Raw genomic sequence first — 16,603 nt, 5'->3', positions numbered from 1 at the left:
TAAAAGCGACGAAGAGTCCTGTGGCACCTCTTCGTCGCTTTTGCAGATTCAGACTAACATGGCTACCCCTCTGAAACTTCCTACCCTGTGTGATCCTACAAAGATCAAGATGAAATCCTGGCCCTATTGAAGTCAGTGGCAAAACTCTGGGATTTCATTCTGAGAAAGTTAGCAATCCTGCAATTATAATTTAAATTAGTAGCTATGCTCTTCCATACTTGATGCATATTTCCCCTGTAAAAATTGAGGCAATAATTATAGTCTATAGTGAAAGGAAAAATTATTTTACTAGATTTAAGGCTAAGTCCAGCATGTGCATAATCAGTAGGACTACACTTGCTTAAAAATAGACCTATGCATAAGTCATAGCAGGATCCAGGCCTGAAATGATATTGAACATTTTATTTGGCATCCTGAATGCTTTTCAGTCTGAAGAGGCAGATCATACAGTTAAAAAAATATTTAAATTACCTTGAAAACTACAAATCCCAGAGAGCATTGCAGATACTAGGCTTGTGCAAGGTTACAGTCCTCCTGTGAAGAGCCAATAACAAACAGAGAATTCAGGAATCTCAGATGACATCTCACTGTATTAAAAAGAGCTGTAGGGAGCCTTAAACCAGACTGCAAAAAGCAGTTTTCCCTGGGCTACATTTAAATGAGCCTATAAGCTTTCTATTGACAATTTATACTTTCCAGTTGGTGTGCATCAGCTGTTGGGGGTGGGAAAAGCTGTTTGACTATTTAAATGGACGCAGTTTTGAATTGCAAGCTGGATGAAATGGAAGATTATTACATCTTGCTAGGATGTGATGAACTATCCACGGTAAAAGAGTAATTATGTTTTATTTGCCATGTGAATTATAGTTTGTTTTGGGTTTGTGTGCTTTCAAGGGGAGTTTGAAGTTAATGTTTATCTGTGAATGAATAATTATTTGAAATACAACATGTGTGATGTCAGAATGCAGTTTGAAACACTTGTAAAATGTTATTTGTAGGCTGTTACACAGTATATTGATGCTCTTCATAGGTGACAGCGGATAAGTACTGTCAGTTTAATTGGTATAAGAAACTTGAAAATGTTATTCTCTTTGTTAATAATTAGTAATTATATTCAATTTTAAAGATATTCAGATATTTCTGGAAAATACAACCATTGTCCGTGGGAGAAAATGTGTTGAAAACCTTGCCCCAGCTCTCTTTTCTACCCCCAAAATACTGTTCAAATGCTAATTTTCTAGACTCTCTTTGGTAGGTGCATGTCATCTCATGCCTAAGGATAAAATCTGTCTGAAAAGGTGCTCAATGATTGTAACTAAAACAATAGTAACTCTATTTCCTAATGTTGTCCTAAATTACATTTTCTAATTATGCAAATTCAAGAACATGTGAATTGAAGTAGTATTTTTAGGCTTTTTATTTTGTAATATTTCTATTATATTTGTTAATATATGAGTTATATGTTTGTTTTCCAAATGTAATTATGTACTTCAAAAATATTTTATCATTAATATAGACATAAGTCCTTGATATACATCAAACCCATATGTAAATATAGTTAGAAAAATATTTAAAAATGAGTAGTCCTCTTGCACCTTAGACACTAACAAAAATATACCTCAAGTTGCATTCTTAAATCTATTATTGAAAACAAGTTTAAATAGTAATTTTGAGACATTCCAGTAGGTGGCAGTACAATTTTTTTTAATTTCAGCTTTATTTCAGCTTTTTTTAAACAGATGAATAAGGTTAACACATTAATTCTGTTTTATAGTCTTAGGCAGAGATGCACATTTCAAGCATATACTGTAAACCTTTTTTAAAATTACCTTGAAGTGAAAAATAATGTGTTTTGTAATATCTGCCTACTGGTTCTGAATAGTAATATGTTACACATTATTCAGAGATGCAACAGGATACTCTTAGTTTACTGTTGCCTAATGCAAGGGTGGGGAAGCTTTTTGGGGTTGGGGGCCACAGACCCACAGAAAAATCAGTTGGGGGGCACACAACAAGTGAGAAGCAAAACAAGAAAAACAAACCCACATTGTCGTGGCCCCTGACTGAGAAGGAGAAAGACACTCCCAATATTCCTCTTGCACACCAGAGCCTAGGGGCCCAGGCTAGTAGATTTTGAGTGCTCCAGCACTGCTGTGGGGCAGCGGGGAGAGGGGGAACTGGAGCACCAGCGCAGGCTCCCCAATGCTGGATGGGGGGAACCCTGAGTCTTGGGGGCCATATCCAGGCAAGCCAGGGGCCGACTGGCCTAATGAATATTGGTTGTCTGTGGGAGACTGTGACTCATCTGAGTACTACTGTTATGTCTATATGGGAAAACATTTTTTTGCTAATTTTAAATCATGGCAATATTTTCAACATTTAAAATATAATCTCTATTGTCACCTTCATAATGAAAACATTGAAAATATAGTTGAAATATTTATAGCAATATAGGCTCCCATGCTTTCTCTTCCATGCATGCAATTGCTGTATTTTTTAACTTGTAATTTATTAGATTTAAAAACTGAAGGTACCAAACTAAAGTGTGTACATACAAAGAGTAATAAGGTGCAACAATGCAAAATATACCATTTGTAAAAGCACTGTAGCTGTCTTTTGTTTTCCAGGCTATTTGCTTTCTGAAATAGGACTGCCCAGTTGAATGATACAATATTTTGCTTTAAAATAAAATCACATAATGCTTAATTCTCAATAAATCTCAGAAGTTTGTGTTACAGAAAATGAAGGGAAGTGGTAAGGATTTGCATAAAACTGCCAAACTGAAAAAAAAATCCTTTTGGTTAAACAGTAACTTACTACAAGATGTTATCAGAGTTTGAGTTTCACTGGAATAGCATGAAAATGTTTAGCAGTCTAGAGCACAGTTCAGGAGCTAAGTTGAAAATGTGTTAAAAGCCTCAAATTGGTCCCCAATTCCAGTTTGTTACTGAATGAGTTCTTAGCCTGTTTCTAAAGAGTTAAACTGCCATTAAAATTCTGCATTGGCATAGCTGTACCAATAAAGCCTTGCTGCTGTCACATTTTAATGAAGATGCTCTCTGCTGACCCCAAGAGGAACTAGCTATATTGGTGGAGGAAGCTTCTGCTAACATAGCACTGTCTATACTGGGGGTTAGATTAGTATAACTATGTCACTTGGGGTGCTGTAATTATACCATTATAGGTCTGTAGCATAGACCAGACCTAAGTGGTATTTAGAGGCGTGTGGTGCAATTGTTAATTTTTTGGCTATAATAACTACAGTAAAACTCCATTAATCCGGCATCCAAAGCTCCGCTACTCCTGATGGTCCGGCACCATCAGGAACCCGGAAGTGCTGGGGCAGCCGGACAGGCTTCCCCCATTCAGCTGCTGCTGAAACTGACCAGCAGCTGAATCAGGGAAGCCAGGAGCAGAGCAGCTGGGGTGCTGCCAGGTTGGTCTTGTAGCGCTGCCCCTCGGGGCTGCGGGACCAACCCGGCAGCACCCCAGCTGCTCTTGGGGACGCCTGGGGCAGAGCAGCTGGAGTGCTGCCGGGTTGGTCCCGCAGCGCCAAAGGACGGCGCTGCGGGACCAACCCGGCAGGACCGCAGCTGCTCTGCCCCAGGGGTCCCCAATTCAGCTGCTGCTGAAACAGATCAGCGGCTGATTCCAGGAAGCCCAGGGCAGAGCTGCTCTGACCCGGGCTTCCTGGAATCAGCCGCTGATCTGTTTCAGCAGCGGCTGACTTGGGGACGCCTGGGGCAGAGCAGCTGGGGTGCTGCCGGGTTGGTCCTGCAGCGCTGAGGGGCGGCACTACGGGACCAACCCGGCAGCACCCTAGCTGCTTTGCCCCAGCGTGGGGATTCAGCCACTGCTGAAACTGACCAGCAGCGTCAGTTTCACCAGCAGGCTGAATCCGGACGCTTGGGGCAGAGCAGCTGGGGTGGTGTGGGGTTGGTCACGTAGCGCCGCCCCTCGGCGCTGCGGGACCAACTGGGCAGTACCCCAGCTGCTCTGTCCCAGGCGTCCCCAAGAGCAGCTGGAGTGCTGCTGGGTTGGTGCCATAGCGCCGCCCCTCAGCACTGCGGGACCAACCCGGCAGCACTCCAGCTGCTCTATTGCAGGCATCCCCGATTCAGCTGCTGCTGAAACTGACCAGCAGTGGCTGAATCGGGGATGCCTGGGGCAGAGCCGGACTATCGTAAGGGGGGGCTATGAGGGGTCTGGGGTGGCATCCCCTCCCACCCCACTCCTGACCCCTCATAGCCCCCCCTTCTGATAGTCCGGCATATTTGATAATCCGGCACCCCCTGGGTCCTAAAGGTGCCGGATTATCGGAAGTTTACTGTAGTTACAAAAACTAGTGACGCACTTCTGATGTGAAATACAGATTTGCCATGCTGGATCTGACCATTTGTGTGTCAGTTCCCAACTAGTGACATGAGATTTCATGGCACGTATGTCAGGAGTCAATATATTCTTTTTTACAATTAATATAATGTTTTATAGTACCATAAACTGTTATGAGAAGATGTGATGAATACACAACTAGTCCATGTTATCATTATAGCACTGACCACAGAACTGACTTCATTACAGGCCAACTTTATCTTTTTTCCAAGAGAAGTTCAACTTGATAGAAAAAGCAGAAATCATTCTGTAGCTCAGTGGTGTTCATGAATCCAACAGATACTATTGTGTGCTAAGTTTCCACCTTTTAGGTGAAATTTACCCCCTTGCAGAAGATTCACCTAAGGCCACATAAACTCTTAACATAGGATTCCAGTGATGTAGAGAGTTTTGCAGGTGCCCTCTGCACTGGAGCAATCTTCATAATTTGAGCTGACTAAATAATGAGAACAAAAGCTGAAGTTATACATTTCTTATGTCCAGATAAAAAGCTGGAAATAAGTCTGAACTTTTACTTACAGTTTTGTTAAAACCAAAGCATGCAGCAATGGAAAAGGGTCATGTTTATGAAGAAAAGGGTAAACATGGGAGCACAGAGAACAAAATTAAATTAGTGACACAGCTGTCACGTGGTTCTTGTAAAATATTTTGATTATACAGGATCTTGGAAAAGCAAAAAGGCAAAACAGACACAGAAACTTCCCACTCCTCAAACCCAGTCTCCAACATCTTTGTGTGTGTGTGTGTGTGTGTGTGTGTGTGTGTGTGTGTGTATTTATGAATTTTATATGTTGATATTCTGTTTAGGTTGAACAAATTCTTGCAGAATTTAAGGTTAAAGCCCTTGAGTGTCATCCTGACAAACATCCTGGAAACCCTAAAGCTGGTATGTAGACTTTCCTATTTAAAAATAATCTATTGCTTTAAATTATAATTAAAGCATTGAATGTTGCCTAAAAGCCATCAGTAAATATTTTCCATTTTAATATTTTATAATTTTAACATGTACAGAATGTACTCTCTTACATTTCAAGCCTTAACATTTTACTGTAATGCGTACACAATTATGGATATTAAATATGGTTTGACTATCTAGTCCAGGAGTTGTCAACATTTTTAATAAGATGATGTACATTTTAAACCAAACATTGTCTTTTGAACCACATCCCTTCCAATGCAGGCTTGCATGGACTATCTCCTCTCCCAATGGGAATCAAATGACACTAATTAACTACAGCAATTGTTTACATGAAATAAAGAGGACCCAGCACCATGTGACTGGCCAGCTTTGCCCAGACAAAAAACAAATATCAGAAATTGGGGAAATGTCAGTTACCCAAATAACCTTAACTTTGCCCTCATACCAGTGCCTTGAAGAAAAAAATATACAGGCAGTCCCCGGGTTACGTACAATATAGGGACTGTAGGTTTGTTCTTAAGTTGAATCTGTATGTAAGTCGGAACTGGCGTCCAGATTCAGCCGCTGCTGAAACTGATCAGTTTCAACAGCGGCTGAATCTGGATGCCAGTTCTGACTTACATACAGATTCAACTTAAGAATCCCAGGCATCCCCAAGTCAGCTGCTGCTGAAACTGATCAGTGGCTGATTCCAGGAAGCCCGGGGCAGGGGCTTCCTGTAGTCAGCCACTGGTCAGTTTCAGCAGTGGCTGACTTGGGGATGCCTGGGGCAGAGCAGCTGGGGTACTGCTGGGTTGGTCCAGTAGCGCCGCCGCTGCTCGGCGCTACTGGACCAACCCAGCAGCACCCAAGCTGCTCTGCCCCAGGCGTTCTGATTCAGCCGCTGCTGAAACTGACCAGCAGTGGCTGAATCAGGACGCCTGGGGCAGAGCAGCTGGGGTGCTGCCGGGTTGGTCCAGTAGCGCCCAGAGCGGCGCTACAGGACCAACCGGCAGCGCCCCAGCTGCTGTACCACAGGCGTCTGGAGCAAAGCTGCGGAGCACGGGGGCAGCGGGACAGCCCAGACGCGCCGTGGCTGTCCTGCTGCCCTCGGGCTCCGCGGCTTTGCTCTGCTTTGCTCCCCGTCGGGGAGCAAAGGGGCGGAACACGCGGGCAGCAGACAGCCCAGACACGCGTCTGGGCTGTCCGCTGCCCGTGTGTTCAGCCGCTTTGCTCTGCTTTGCTCCCCGTCCCCCTGGTCTGCAGACCAGAAGGACGGGGAGCAAAGCGGCGGAATACACAGGCAGCAGACAGCCCAGACGCGCGTCTGGGCTGTCCGCTGCCCGCGTGCTCTGCCGCTTTGCTTCCTCTCTCTGGTCTGCTGGAGACCAGGGAGAGGGCCCCGTTCATAACTGCGGATCTGACATAAGTCGGATCCGCGTAACTCGGGGACTGCCTGTACTCTGAAACAGGTTTATCTATCCGTAACCAGTAGAGTCACTGTCATCAATGACCACAAACATTTGCCTGTCTCCTCTGGCCTTCTTAATGTCTATACAAAATGCACAGAAAAAAATAAATAGTATATTGAAGGCAATCATTCTCTACTCTTTATTAAGTTTCTCTGTCGTCGTCAAATGTGGTGTTGGACACTAAATTAGTGAATGTAGTTGGCTCAGATTATGGAAATTACGGCACTGTACTTGGAAAAACTCCCAAAACAGATTAATTTAATGATAGAGTGCAACACTTAATATTGGACACATTTGTATTAAACCAGTTATAACAATATAGTTCTCTGTGATGCATGTTTCTGATATTCCATCCAAAAACTTTGAGAGTGATTCTTCCCCATACTTCTCATATTGAAATCAGTGTGACTATTCTTAGAGTAAGGGACTACATGATGACTGGGATTTTCAAAATAGTTTAAGGAAACTAGATACCCAAATCCTTTTGAAATTCAGGTTCCCTAACTCCTTTGAAAATACAGCCCATATGGGTAAGGAGAGCCGAAGCAGGACCTACTCTCCCAGTTTAAGATTTTCTCAGCTAGGCTGCTGAGTTCTTAAATCCCTTAGAAAAAAATGCAGAATAATTCAATAAAATGTTCCATTTCAGTTAATGCATAAAAATGCGTATTCATTTGTTCTCTTAGTTTAGTTGGAGAAGAAAAATAAGAGGTCTTATTCATACAGTCAAGTATTCAACTGGGCTATGGGCCAGATCTGGTGGCTTAGTGGGCCAAATTTGGCCTGTGGGCCATATTTTGCCCACCCTCTGTGCTACTGCAATGTTAGTTTTTAAATGTGGCAGAATCTGATGTGTTTTGCTTTGATTACCACATAATTTCAATGGCCTTCAAGTTTGTAAAGCATCTAAACCAAGAGACAAGAAGGATCCAGTTTGCATTAAATGATTCATCGGAAAGAGGACATAAGTTGTCTATGAAAGGTGTTAGCTTTTTCTGCCCCATTTTGTGTTGATGTTACTTAGGGTGTGTCTAGACTACAGAGTTTTGTCGTCAAAAGTGGACTTTTGTCGACAAAACTATACCTGCGTCTACACTACCGCTGAGTTCTGTCAACATAACGTCTACAGAACTCAGCAGTTTTGTCGACGCTGGTAAACCTCATTTTACGAGGCATAACGCCTTCTGTCGACAGAGTTCTGTCGACAGAAGGTGTTATTGCATGTAAACTGTCCTTGCGTCTACACTGCCATGTCGACAAAGCAGCTTGCTTTGTCGATAGAACTGAATGTAGTGTAGACGCTCTTTGTCGACAGAAGATTTGTCAACAGTATCTGTCGACAAAACTTCTGTCGACAAAACCCTGTAGTCTAGACGTACCCTTAGCTATTATTGAAAAAACAATGAGAAGTTTTGTGGCACCTTAAGGACTAACAGATTTATTTGGGCATAAGCTTTTGTGGATAAAACCTACGTTATCAGATGCAGTCATAGGTTTTATCAATGAAAGCTTATGCTCAAATAAATCTGTTAGGCCTTAAGATGCCACAGAACTCTTTGTTGCTTTTGCAGATACAGACTAACACGGCCAGCTCTCTGAGACTTAGCTTTTATTGGCCATTCCTGTTCCAAAAGGGAATTAATTGCTTTAAAAGTAAGTATTTAATGTAACATCCTTTTGGTTTGTGTTCTAGTGGAGAACTTTCAGAAGCTGCAGCAGGCTAAGGAGATTCTTATTAATGAAGAGAGTCGAGCTCGTTATGATTACTGGCGACGAAGCAAAATTTCCATTCCATTCCATCAGTGGGAGGCTCTGAGCAACTCCATAAAAACGGTTGTTTTTTGTTTATCTAAATTCCCTGCGTATTCATTAGCATTAGGAAATTAGTTAGGTTTGTGGAAAGGGATATTTTCCCACTGGTGAGGCAGGATGGGTCAGAGATTAAAGAATATTCATTATATCAGCCTTCAATTGTGTATAATCAGTTTGCCAGTGTTAATCTGATGGCAGAACAGACACTAATTAGAATAGTACGTGACCAAAAATACTCCCTCAATATTGCTGCATAGCAACAGGTAACAAGAGTGCAGAAAAAATGTTCTTGAATCCATTAAAAAAAACAAATACCAAATTGGAAGGCAGTTAGATGATATAAACATGTAAGAACACATACACAATGAAACTTTAATAGCTGTTTTTGTTCTCAAGGACAGTATAGATTTTATCTCATATTTCTGTCCAATCCCATAGCAAAATTCTCAATATTTCAAAACTTTTTAATTTAAAATAATTTATTTGAGGTTGAAAGTGGCTATGTGATCCTAGTTAGCCTATAGTAAAAGGCGCATGGTATATTTTAAGTTACTTTTCAGAAGGATTACTGGGAGCGAATCCTGGCTTCATTGAAGTCAGTGGCATACTCTCTTTTACTTCAGTGGGGCCAGGATTTCACCCTGGGAAAACAAATCTTCAGTAATTCCTTTAATAAAAATATTGACTAGAAAAATATAATTTTGTATATCTGAAATTATGTTTCTTTCCTATTGTCTGTGAGGATTTAGTGTGACAAACTGGAAATACCTGAATATTTCCATATAATTACATGTTAGACCTCCCCATCCTGCTTGCTGCAGGCTCAGCACCCCTCACCCTACAGACTCCGGCGGCCCTGCTGGCTGAGAGCTCTGCTGCCCTTGCCAGCTTGGCCTCTTGCAGGCTCTGGTGCCCTGTGGGCTCCGTTGCCCTGCTGGCCCCATCAGCTGGCTCTGTTTCCCGCTGCTGGCAGCTTCTGTGCTGGGGCTCTCTAGTCCAGCAACATCCAAGTCCCAGACGACAGAAGTTCAACCTGTAGTTGTTTTTCCTAACAATTGATAGATTCTGACCTAATAAATAATAATGAAAAAAAAAATTTAATTAATATTTTTCTAGTTCATAAGCTTTTTGAATGATCCTTTATGGTCATTTCTTTATTTTTCAGAACACATTTGCATTCATTTTCTAGTTCATATTTACTGCTGTTGATTTATATTTTTTATTTATGCTTGTGAAAATGAGTGAGTCATTGCTATGTATTAATTCTGTTGATATCACTACTTCCCTGAATACTGAGTATTACAATTCATTTTGAGAAGATCTACTCCCTGAAGATAAATTGTCTGAAAGATTCTAATTATGTCTGAGCAAACCACACTATTCAAAAGTTTTCATATTTTGTCTTTCAGTAGATACCCAAGTATCTATTTGTAGTGATCAGGCACCTTAGATTTTTTTTCCACCAACTTTATTAATGTGTAGCTATACTTGATTTTTTTAAATCATCTTCCTGTAATTCAGGATAGGAAAACAGGTAGAAGTATAATGGTTTATAGTAGCAGTAGATAGCATTCATTTATGATCACATAACGTACAATTACAATAGTGTAGGTGTACGTTAAGGTTTATTTTTGTATAGTGAGTGAAACTTTTTAAACATTGTGTATCTTCAAATAAAATGGACTTATTCAGTGTGGGAGATCTTTCCAGCATAATTTACAAGTCTCTAAATGTCAAAAGATGTCTTACAGTCATCAACTGCAAAGTATAAAAAAATGTGCAATGCTGAGGGTTTGCCATAGCATTATCCTTGCAAGGATTGTGAAGAATACATGATTTGGAAGATGGAGATAAAATGAGATGCAGACATATGAACATATCTCAACAACAGACTCTATTACTGCATGATCTAAAAGAAACAGTGCAAATTATGATAAAGAGGTAAATGCCATGATTTTTAAGGGCAACCATTCCAAATTATTCTCCAGGCTTCTGCTGCATTTTCTTAATGTAACAACTTCATTGGTCCTTGAAAGGCTTCTTTCTACAAACATTACTATGGTTCTGTCAACCCCCTCAGCACCTCCTTGATGAAAGATATTAAAATAGTTGAGATATGCCAACTTTTACCAGCCTTTTTTGGTTAAACAAGGAAGAATATTTAATGGCAACAGAATAACATGATTAGGGAGAATCGAAACGAATTTGACTAGTAGCATATTTCCATCTTTACAAATGGACTAAAATTCTTCACAGCATATGGACATTTTTACTAAATAGACTGTTGATGTTTAGGGTAACCAGACATCCTGGTTTTAAAGGGACAGCCCCATATTTATGCTTTCCTGCAGATGTCCCAATTTTTCTGACTCCATGTGGTTTGTATTTTGTTGGCAATCCAGACATGGCAGTTTTAAAATGAATACATTTTGGAAATCTCTTTCTCATTGAAAATAAAGGAGAGAATTCCCCAAAACACACACATTAAAATCTCAATATAAAAAAAATTAAATCACCACCCTCGTTCTCTGTGATAATTTCCCTAATAGCTACGTCAAAGCAGAGCAATATTGCTTCAAGTATAAAATAGGTAAGAACAATAGATTCACTCTTAAAGAACTTCCTGGTTTTGTGATTTTTTTTTTCTCTTAGCAAACGGAAGCCAAACACTTTCCAGAAGCTTCAGGGGGTAGTCAAGTTAGTCTGTTACAGAAAAAAATAACAAAGGGTTTGGTAGCATTTTATCGACTAACAAAACATGTAGATGGTATCATGAGCTTTCATGGGCACAGCCCACTTCTTCAGATTACCGGAGTTATGAGTTTAGGATGTGCAGACCCAAAATAAATAGGAGAGGGGAACGGGAGGGGAAAAAAGGAGGGTGGAGACAGGGAGCTAGAGGGAATCAGTAAGTATCTGAAGATACATGCTTCATTTTAACTACCCAGTCTTCAGATACTTACTGATTCCCTTTAGTCTTTAAAGTACTACCAGACCATTTGTTGTTACTTTCCAGAAGGTATCTGACTTTTTGTCACACTTTATTTAACTTTAGGAGGGTCCATTTGAAGAACGTATGGTAATCTAGTCTCCATAGGAATGTATCTGTGTGTGTTGTGGAACAATATTGTTAGGTGCTCTGTGTAAATTAATAGACTGAAATAGTAGTCTCCTGACAATGGAATATTCTTAGTTTGCTAATATTTTCTAGTGAAGCTCTTTAGGCTTCTGAGCAAACTCTAAACTGTTTTGCTGTACTTTGCTACTATGTAATGGTAGGTTCAAATATGGTCTGCAGGATTTCCCTTAATATGATGTTGCTTTGTCCCTTCCTTTGTCTGTTTAGATAACTAGTATCATATCTCTGTGGCAGCTGCTTCCAGTGCACCCTTAGGTCATCTTGCTGGGGGCAGTTTGATAGAGAAAAAGTCAGCTAATATTTCCCCTCTCCCCCGCAGACATCCACATTGCTGGCAGCTAAAACACATCAGCTGCGTCTACACTGGCGCAATCTTGTGCAAAAACTTGCTGCCTGTCTACACTGTCTGCGTGTTTTTGCGCAAGTAAACTGACATTCTAATGTATGAAATCAGGGCTTCTTGTGCCAGAACTCTGACGCTCCCGCTCAGGAATAAGCCCTTTTGCGCAACTGTTCTTGCACAAGAGGCCAGTGTAGACAGGCAACATGAATTTATTGAGCAAGAAAGCCCTATGGTTAAAATGGCCATCAGAGCTTTCTTGCGCAAGAGTGCGTCTACAATGGTATCGATGCTCTTGTGCAAAAGCACATCTCTTGTGCAAAAGCACATGCCAGTGTAGACGCTCTCTTCTGGATTTGGGGCAGGGTGAGCAGGCGGCTGCCCCGGGCCCGGCGCTTGCAGGAGCCCCACGCATGCGCCGTGTCAAAGGGGGGGCCCCCGCAAAATTGTGCTGCCCGGGGCCCCACGGCACTCTCATCCGCCCCTGCTTCCGCAAAAGAGTTTTTGCGTGAGAACGCGCCAGTGTAGACGTAGCCATCCTTTCTTTGGTAAACCTAGGGTACGTCTAGACTACATGCCTCTGGCGACAGAGGCATGTAGATTAGACTACCCGGCATAGAAAAATGAAGTGGTGATTTAAATAATCGCCACTTCATTTAAATTTACATGGCTGCCGTGCTGAGCCGATCAGCTGTTTGTCGGCTCTGCGCGGTAGTCTGGACGTTCCGCGGTCGACATCAAAGGCATTTGTCGACCTCCCAGGTATGGGCATACCTGGGAGGTCGACAAATGCCTTTGATGTCGACCGCGGAACGTCCAGACTACCGCGCAGAGCCGACAAACAGCTGATCGGTTCAGTGCGGCAGCCATGTAAATTTAAATGAAGCGGCGATTATTTACCGCTTCATTTTCCTATGCCGGGTAGTCTAATCTACATGCCTCTGTCATCAGAGGCATGTAGTCTAGATGTACCCCTAGACAAACTTATCTAAGGAGCAGGGTGCTGAGTTGTGAGTGTATACTTTGAAGCCTCTTGCTGCCAGCCTGACTAGCTGACAGATGGTAAATATTAGTGACAGTTGTTTGGTCTTCCTGGAAATGGCGCTTAGCAGCTGCTTTGTTTTAAATCTCTAAAGAATTCTGCAGCAATGGCCTTTGGGGATGGAAATAGCATTAGAATGACTTATAAGGAAATTCAAATAAAATCAGATGGTTAATGAAAACCCTTCACTGGGTTTGTGTAGGCCAGTCTGTGTAGAGTGAACTTGTCACAGCTTCATTTCTGTGTGCATTAGACTTGGCTTTAGTAAGTCCCTGGATGTTTTTCAAGTAACAATTTCAGTATATTGTGTGGTGCTGTGGAAAACATTTATCTATTTTCTAGGTCTGATTTTAATTTCTAATCCTTGAACACAATGTTTATCAGAATTGTCTACAGGTCTGATGGAAATCTGAAAAATATTCTGTTGGAACCCTGTGCTTAATGTCAGATGTTGCAGAAAACACTGCTGGATTGGTAGGGTAATGTGTGGTATCCTCTTGCTCATTGATCTTGCTGGAATGAAGCTGCACTACAACTCCCAAAGATGTTTAAGCTCTTGAACAGGGGCGGATATAGAGCAGGACGAACGGGGCGGCCATCCCGGGCCCCGCACTTAAAAAAGCCCTGCGCATGCGCCGAGGCAAAGGGGGGGACCCACGGAGTTATGCTGCCCGGGGCCCCGCAAAACAGTCATTTGCCCCTGCTCTTGAAGCACCATATTGCCACACAGGGTGTCAGGAGTTGTAATTCAGATTCATCAAAGGAAGATAAGTTGCTCAGAAAAACAGACCAAGTTACCTAATCATCCATCAGAGTCTCAGTGGAGTGTCTGAAAGGGGCAGAACCTCCTCCCCCTCCTCCCCCCCCGAATTTAGATCCACCATAAGGAAGGAATTTTGCAATTGACTTCCATGGATCTAGGATTTCACCTGGTATTCTTTTTCCTATGCTTTGCTTTTCTTGAAGCTGAAGAGCAAAATATCACCATTAAGGTCTTATATTGACACTCCCTCCTTTTGCACTAAAGAATACTGTATTTATGAAACTTTAATTTTTCTTTGTAAGTTGAGGCACACACAAACTTATTTCATATTATGTATGCTTCAATAAGTGTATGTATATAAAGCTATTGATATGCTAGGTGCTTTGCAGACAGACAGTCTCAAGATTTTTGCACTAATTTTGCTGGGGGGAGTTTTTTTTAATACTTCGGCTAGGTCCCGGTCACACGATGTCATGATCACCCTCAGTACAGATAAAGTGAATGTGAATGGAGGGTATATGGTACTGTGCATTACTGGGCCTTTTTAGATATGAATACACAAATTGTCTCACAAACAAATTTTGTGGAACTATGTATGAGATCATTTGCCTACAAATCACTATACATAAATATATAAGGATTGTAGGATCAGTCCCTCCAAGCTTGATTCAATAGGAGTATTTCTGTTGACTGCAGCATGAGTTATACCCACCTAATGCTTCCAGAAATGCCTAAGTCCCATTTTCAAAAGGACTAAGCTCTGAAATGCCCAACGCACTTTTGAAAATAGGACTAAGAGTTCTAAGTGTCATAGGTGCTCATGAAAAATTTACCCCAGGTCATTACTTTTACCCAGATGGGTAAAAATGTTAATATCTTAGTATTATTTTCTGCATCTCTGCTTGAGCACTTTTATCCCCACCCAGAATTAATTATAGATTAACATTGTCCAACTACTCAACTATTAATTTGAAAATTCAGTTTCATTATCCTACTGTACTGTAATTTCCAGAAAGCCTTTTTATAGGATTCTAGTGCGTACTTCTGTTAGTTAAAAAACCAAACCTGTGTAACTGCATACTGGATCTTTTAAAGTAGAAAACTGGCATGTGCTATGTTTAAAATCTAATATACAATTTAGATTTATGCATTGTTATTTTTTAATTTATTTAGTCAATGCACTGGGCTGTCAGAAGTAAAAAAGAAGCAATGCTGGAAGCACCTGAGCTAAATAATAGCAACAACGTAACTAATGACATTTGGGCCCAACAGACTGAAAACAATAAAGATGGTTTATCAGATGAGAGATGGGAACAAGATGATGCTGAGATTACTGATGAGAAGCCACAATTGCCAAAGAGCCCTGACTCTCCAAGTGAGTGGAACCAGTGATGTGACAGAATTCAATGTCTAGGCTTTATACCTGATACTGAAGTTTTTATTCATGGAAAATTACCATCTAATTAAATGGGAGTTTTGTTTGAGTGTGATGTTCACTTAAAAGGTGAACTGAATAAGAAATGGGTGACTACATTTTTTTTCAATAATTCCCATTCCCTTACTTTTCTGTACATCTGCAATTGTCTTATTACTCAGTGTGCACCTATAAGAATATTAGACAGAGAACATGGTGGCTAGATTTTTAGAACAGTGAGTACAATTAATGTGATCACTCATTGAGTTGGTCACTTGTATGCTTACAGCACTGCTAAGATGACTACATATTCCAGTATTTTACTTATATTTCAGTCACAATAACTAACACCTACTTTTGTCTAAGTGCGTGAGGTAATATATTTTATTGGACCAACTTCTGTTTCTGCGAGAGAAACCAATAAAAATTATCTCACCCACATTTTCTCTCTCAAATCTTCAGACTGAAATGGCTATAACACCATTGTATACTTTAGCTTAGTCAGTTTAATTTTGTTTTAATAATTAATTTCTTCACCACATTTTTCATAGGATTTTTAGATGCAAATTGCTGGCACTTGCGTTTCCGCTGGTCAGGTGATGCCCCTTCAGAGCTTCTCAGGAAGTTCAGGAACTATGAAATATGAAGTGTGTGCCCAAGATACATGAGAGCATGGAATCGTCTGCTCAGCAGTGCAATATATTTAGTCCATGGTTATATCTTATTGTTTGTATTTTGTGCCTGTTCATGCTTATTTGAATGTTGTTCAGTTATGTGGCTTGTAATACTGATCTGTTTACTTTGTATAAGTATTTTAGGTGGAAACATTTTTTTGGCTGGCCAGGCATTACCTTTATTCAGTATTAGTAAAAGTAACACATATGTGTAAAGTGGTCCAGTGTTTTAGATCAGTTTCCTGTGTTCTTCATGGGTATACAATCAGATGGCTCTTCTGTCAGTATTAAATATATAACCATGTACTGTGCATATATGCTTCTTTCAGAATAAAGAACTCATGGCATTAAATAATAATCTCTGAACCCTGAATGACAAATAGTAATGTGTATTTCTAAATTAGATATTTTAGGCCTGATTCTCCATTACCTTGCACATTCTGTAATCATTCATACCTATGCGCAGTAGGTGTAAACAAGTGTAAATAATTGGAGGGTTCTGATTTGGTAATTTGCACTGGTTAGTGACTAAGGGTATGTCTAGACTGCTGGGTTTTTTTTTTTCTTTCTGAAAAATGGCCATTTTTCTGAAAAAACTTCATTTATGTCCACACTGCTATTGTGTTCTTTTGAAAGAAAATTGAAAGAACGCAGGGG

The 16,603-nt window shown here is 40.8% G+C and overlaps 1 protein-coding gene across 2 annotated transcripts; it reads left to right on the top strand.

Annotated features, from left to right (window-relative positions):
- The first annotated feature begins 574 nt into the window (after positions 1 to 574).
- DNAJC12 (DnaJ heat shock protein family (Hsp40) member C12) lies at positions 575 to 16,312 on the top strand. Of its 2 annotated transcripts, none has more exons than XM_075934912.1 (5): positions 575 to 826; positions 5,200 to 5,278; positions 8,456 to 8,595; positions 15,131 to 15,233; positions 15,824 to 16,312. In XM_075934912.1, the coding sequence occupies exons 1-5, from the start codon at positions 749 to 751 to the stop codon at positions 15,916 to 15,918; spliced, it is 495 nt and encodes a 164-aa protein (XP_075791027.1). In that variant the 5' UTR covers positions 575 to 748; the 3' UTR covers positions 15,919 to 16,312. The 2 variants fall into 2 exon arrangements, with proteins under 2 accessions (XP_075791027.1, XP_006125339.1); XM_006125277.4 differs by having other exon boundaries at positions 581 to 826; positions 15,032 to 15,233.
- The last annotated feature ends 291 nt before the right edge of the window (positions 16,313 to 16,603 follow it).

Source organism: Pelodiscus sinensis, chromosome 8 (assembly GCF_049634645.1).
Source record: "Pelodiscus sinensis isolate JC-2024 chromosome 8, ASM4963464v1, whole genome shotgun sequence".
NCBI classification, from domain to species: Eukaryota; Metazoa; Chordata; order Testudines; family Trionychidae; genus Pelodiscus; species Pelodiscus sinensis.
Note: the sequence above shows the minus strand (reverse complement) of the source record. Positions and strands in the feature narration are given on the sequence as shown.

Coding starts and splice junctions, on each gene's coding strand:
- DNAJC12 (XM_006125277.4), top strand. CDS start 749: ATGGACGCAGTTTTGAATTGCAAGCTGGATGAAATGGAAGATTATTAC. Junction 5,279..8,455: donor TCCTGGAAACCCTAAAGCTG/GTATGTAGACTT, acceptor TTTGTGTTCTAG/TGGAGAACTTTCAGAAGCTG. Junction 15,234..15,823: donor AAAGAGCCCTGACTCTCCAA/GTGAGTGGAACC, acceptor CATTTTTCATAG/GATTTTTAGATGCAAATTGC.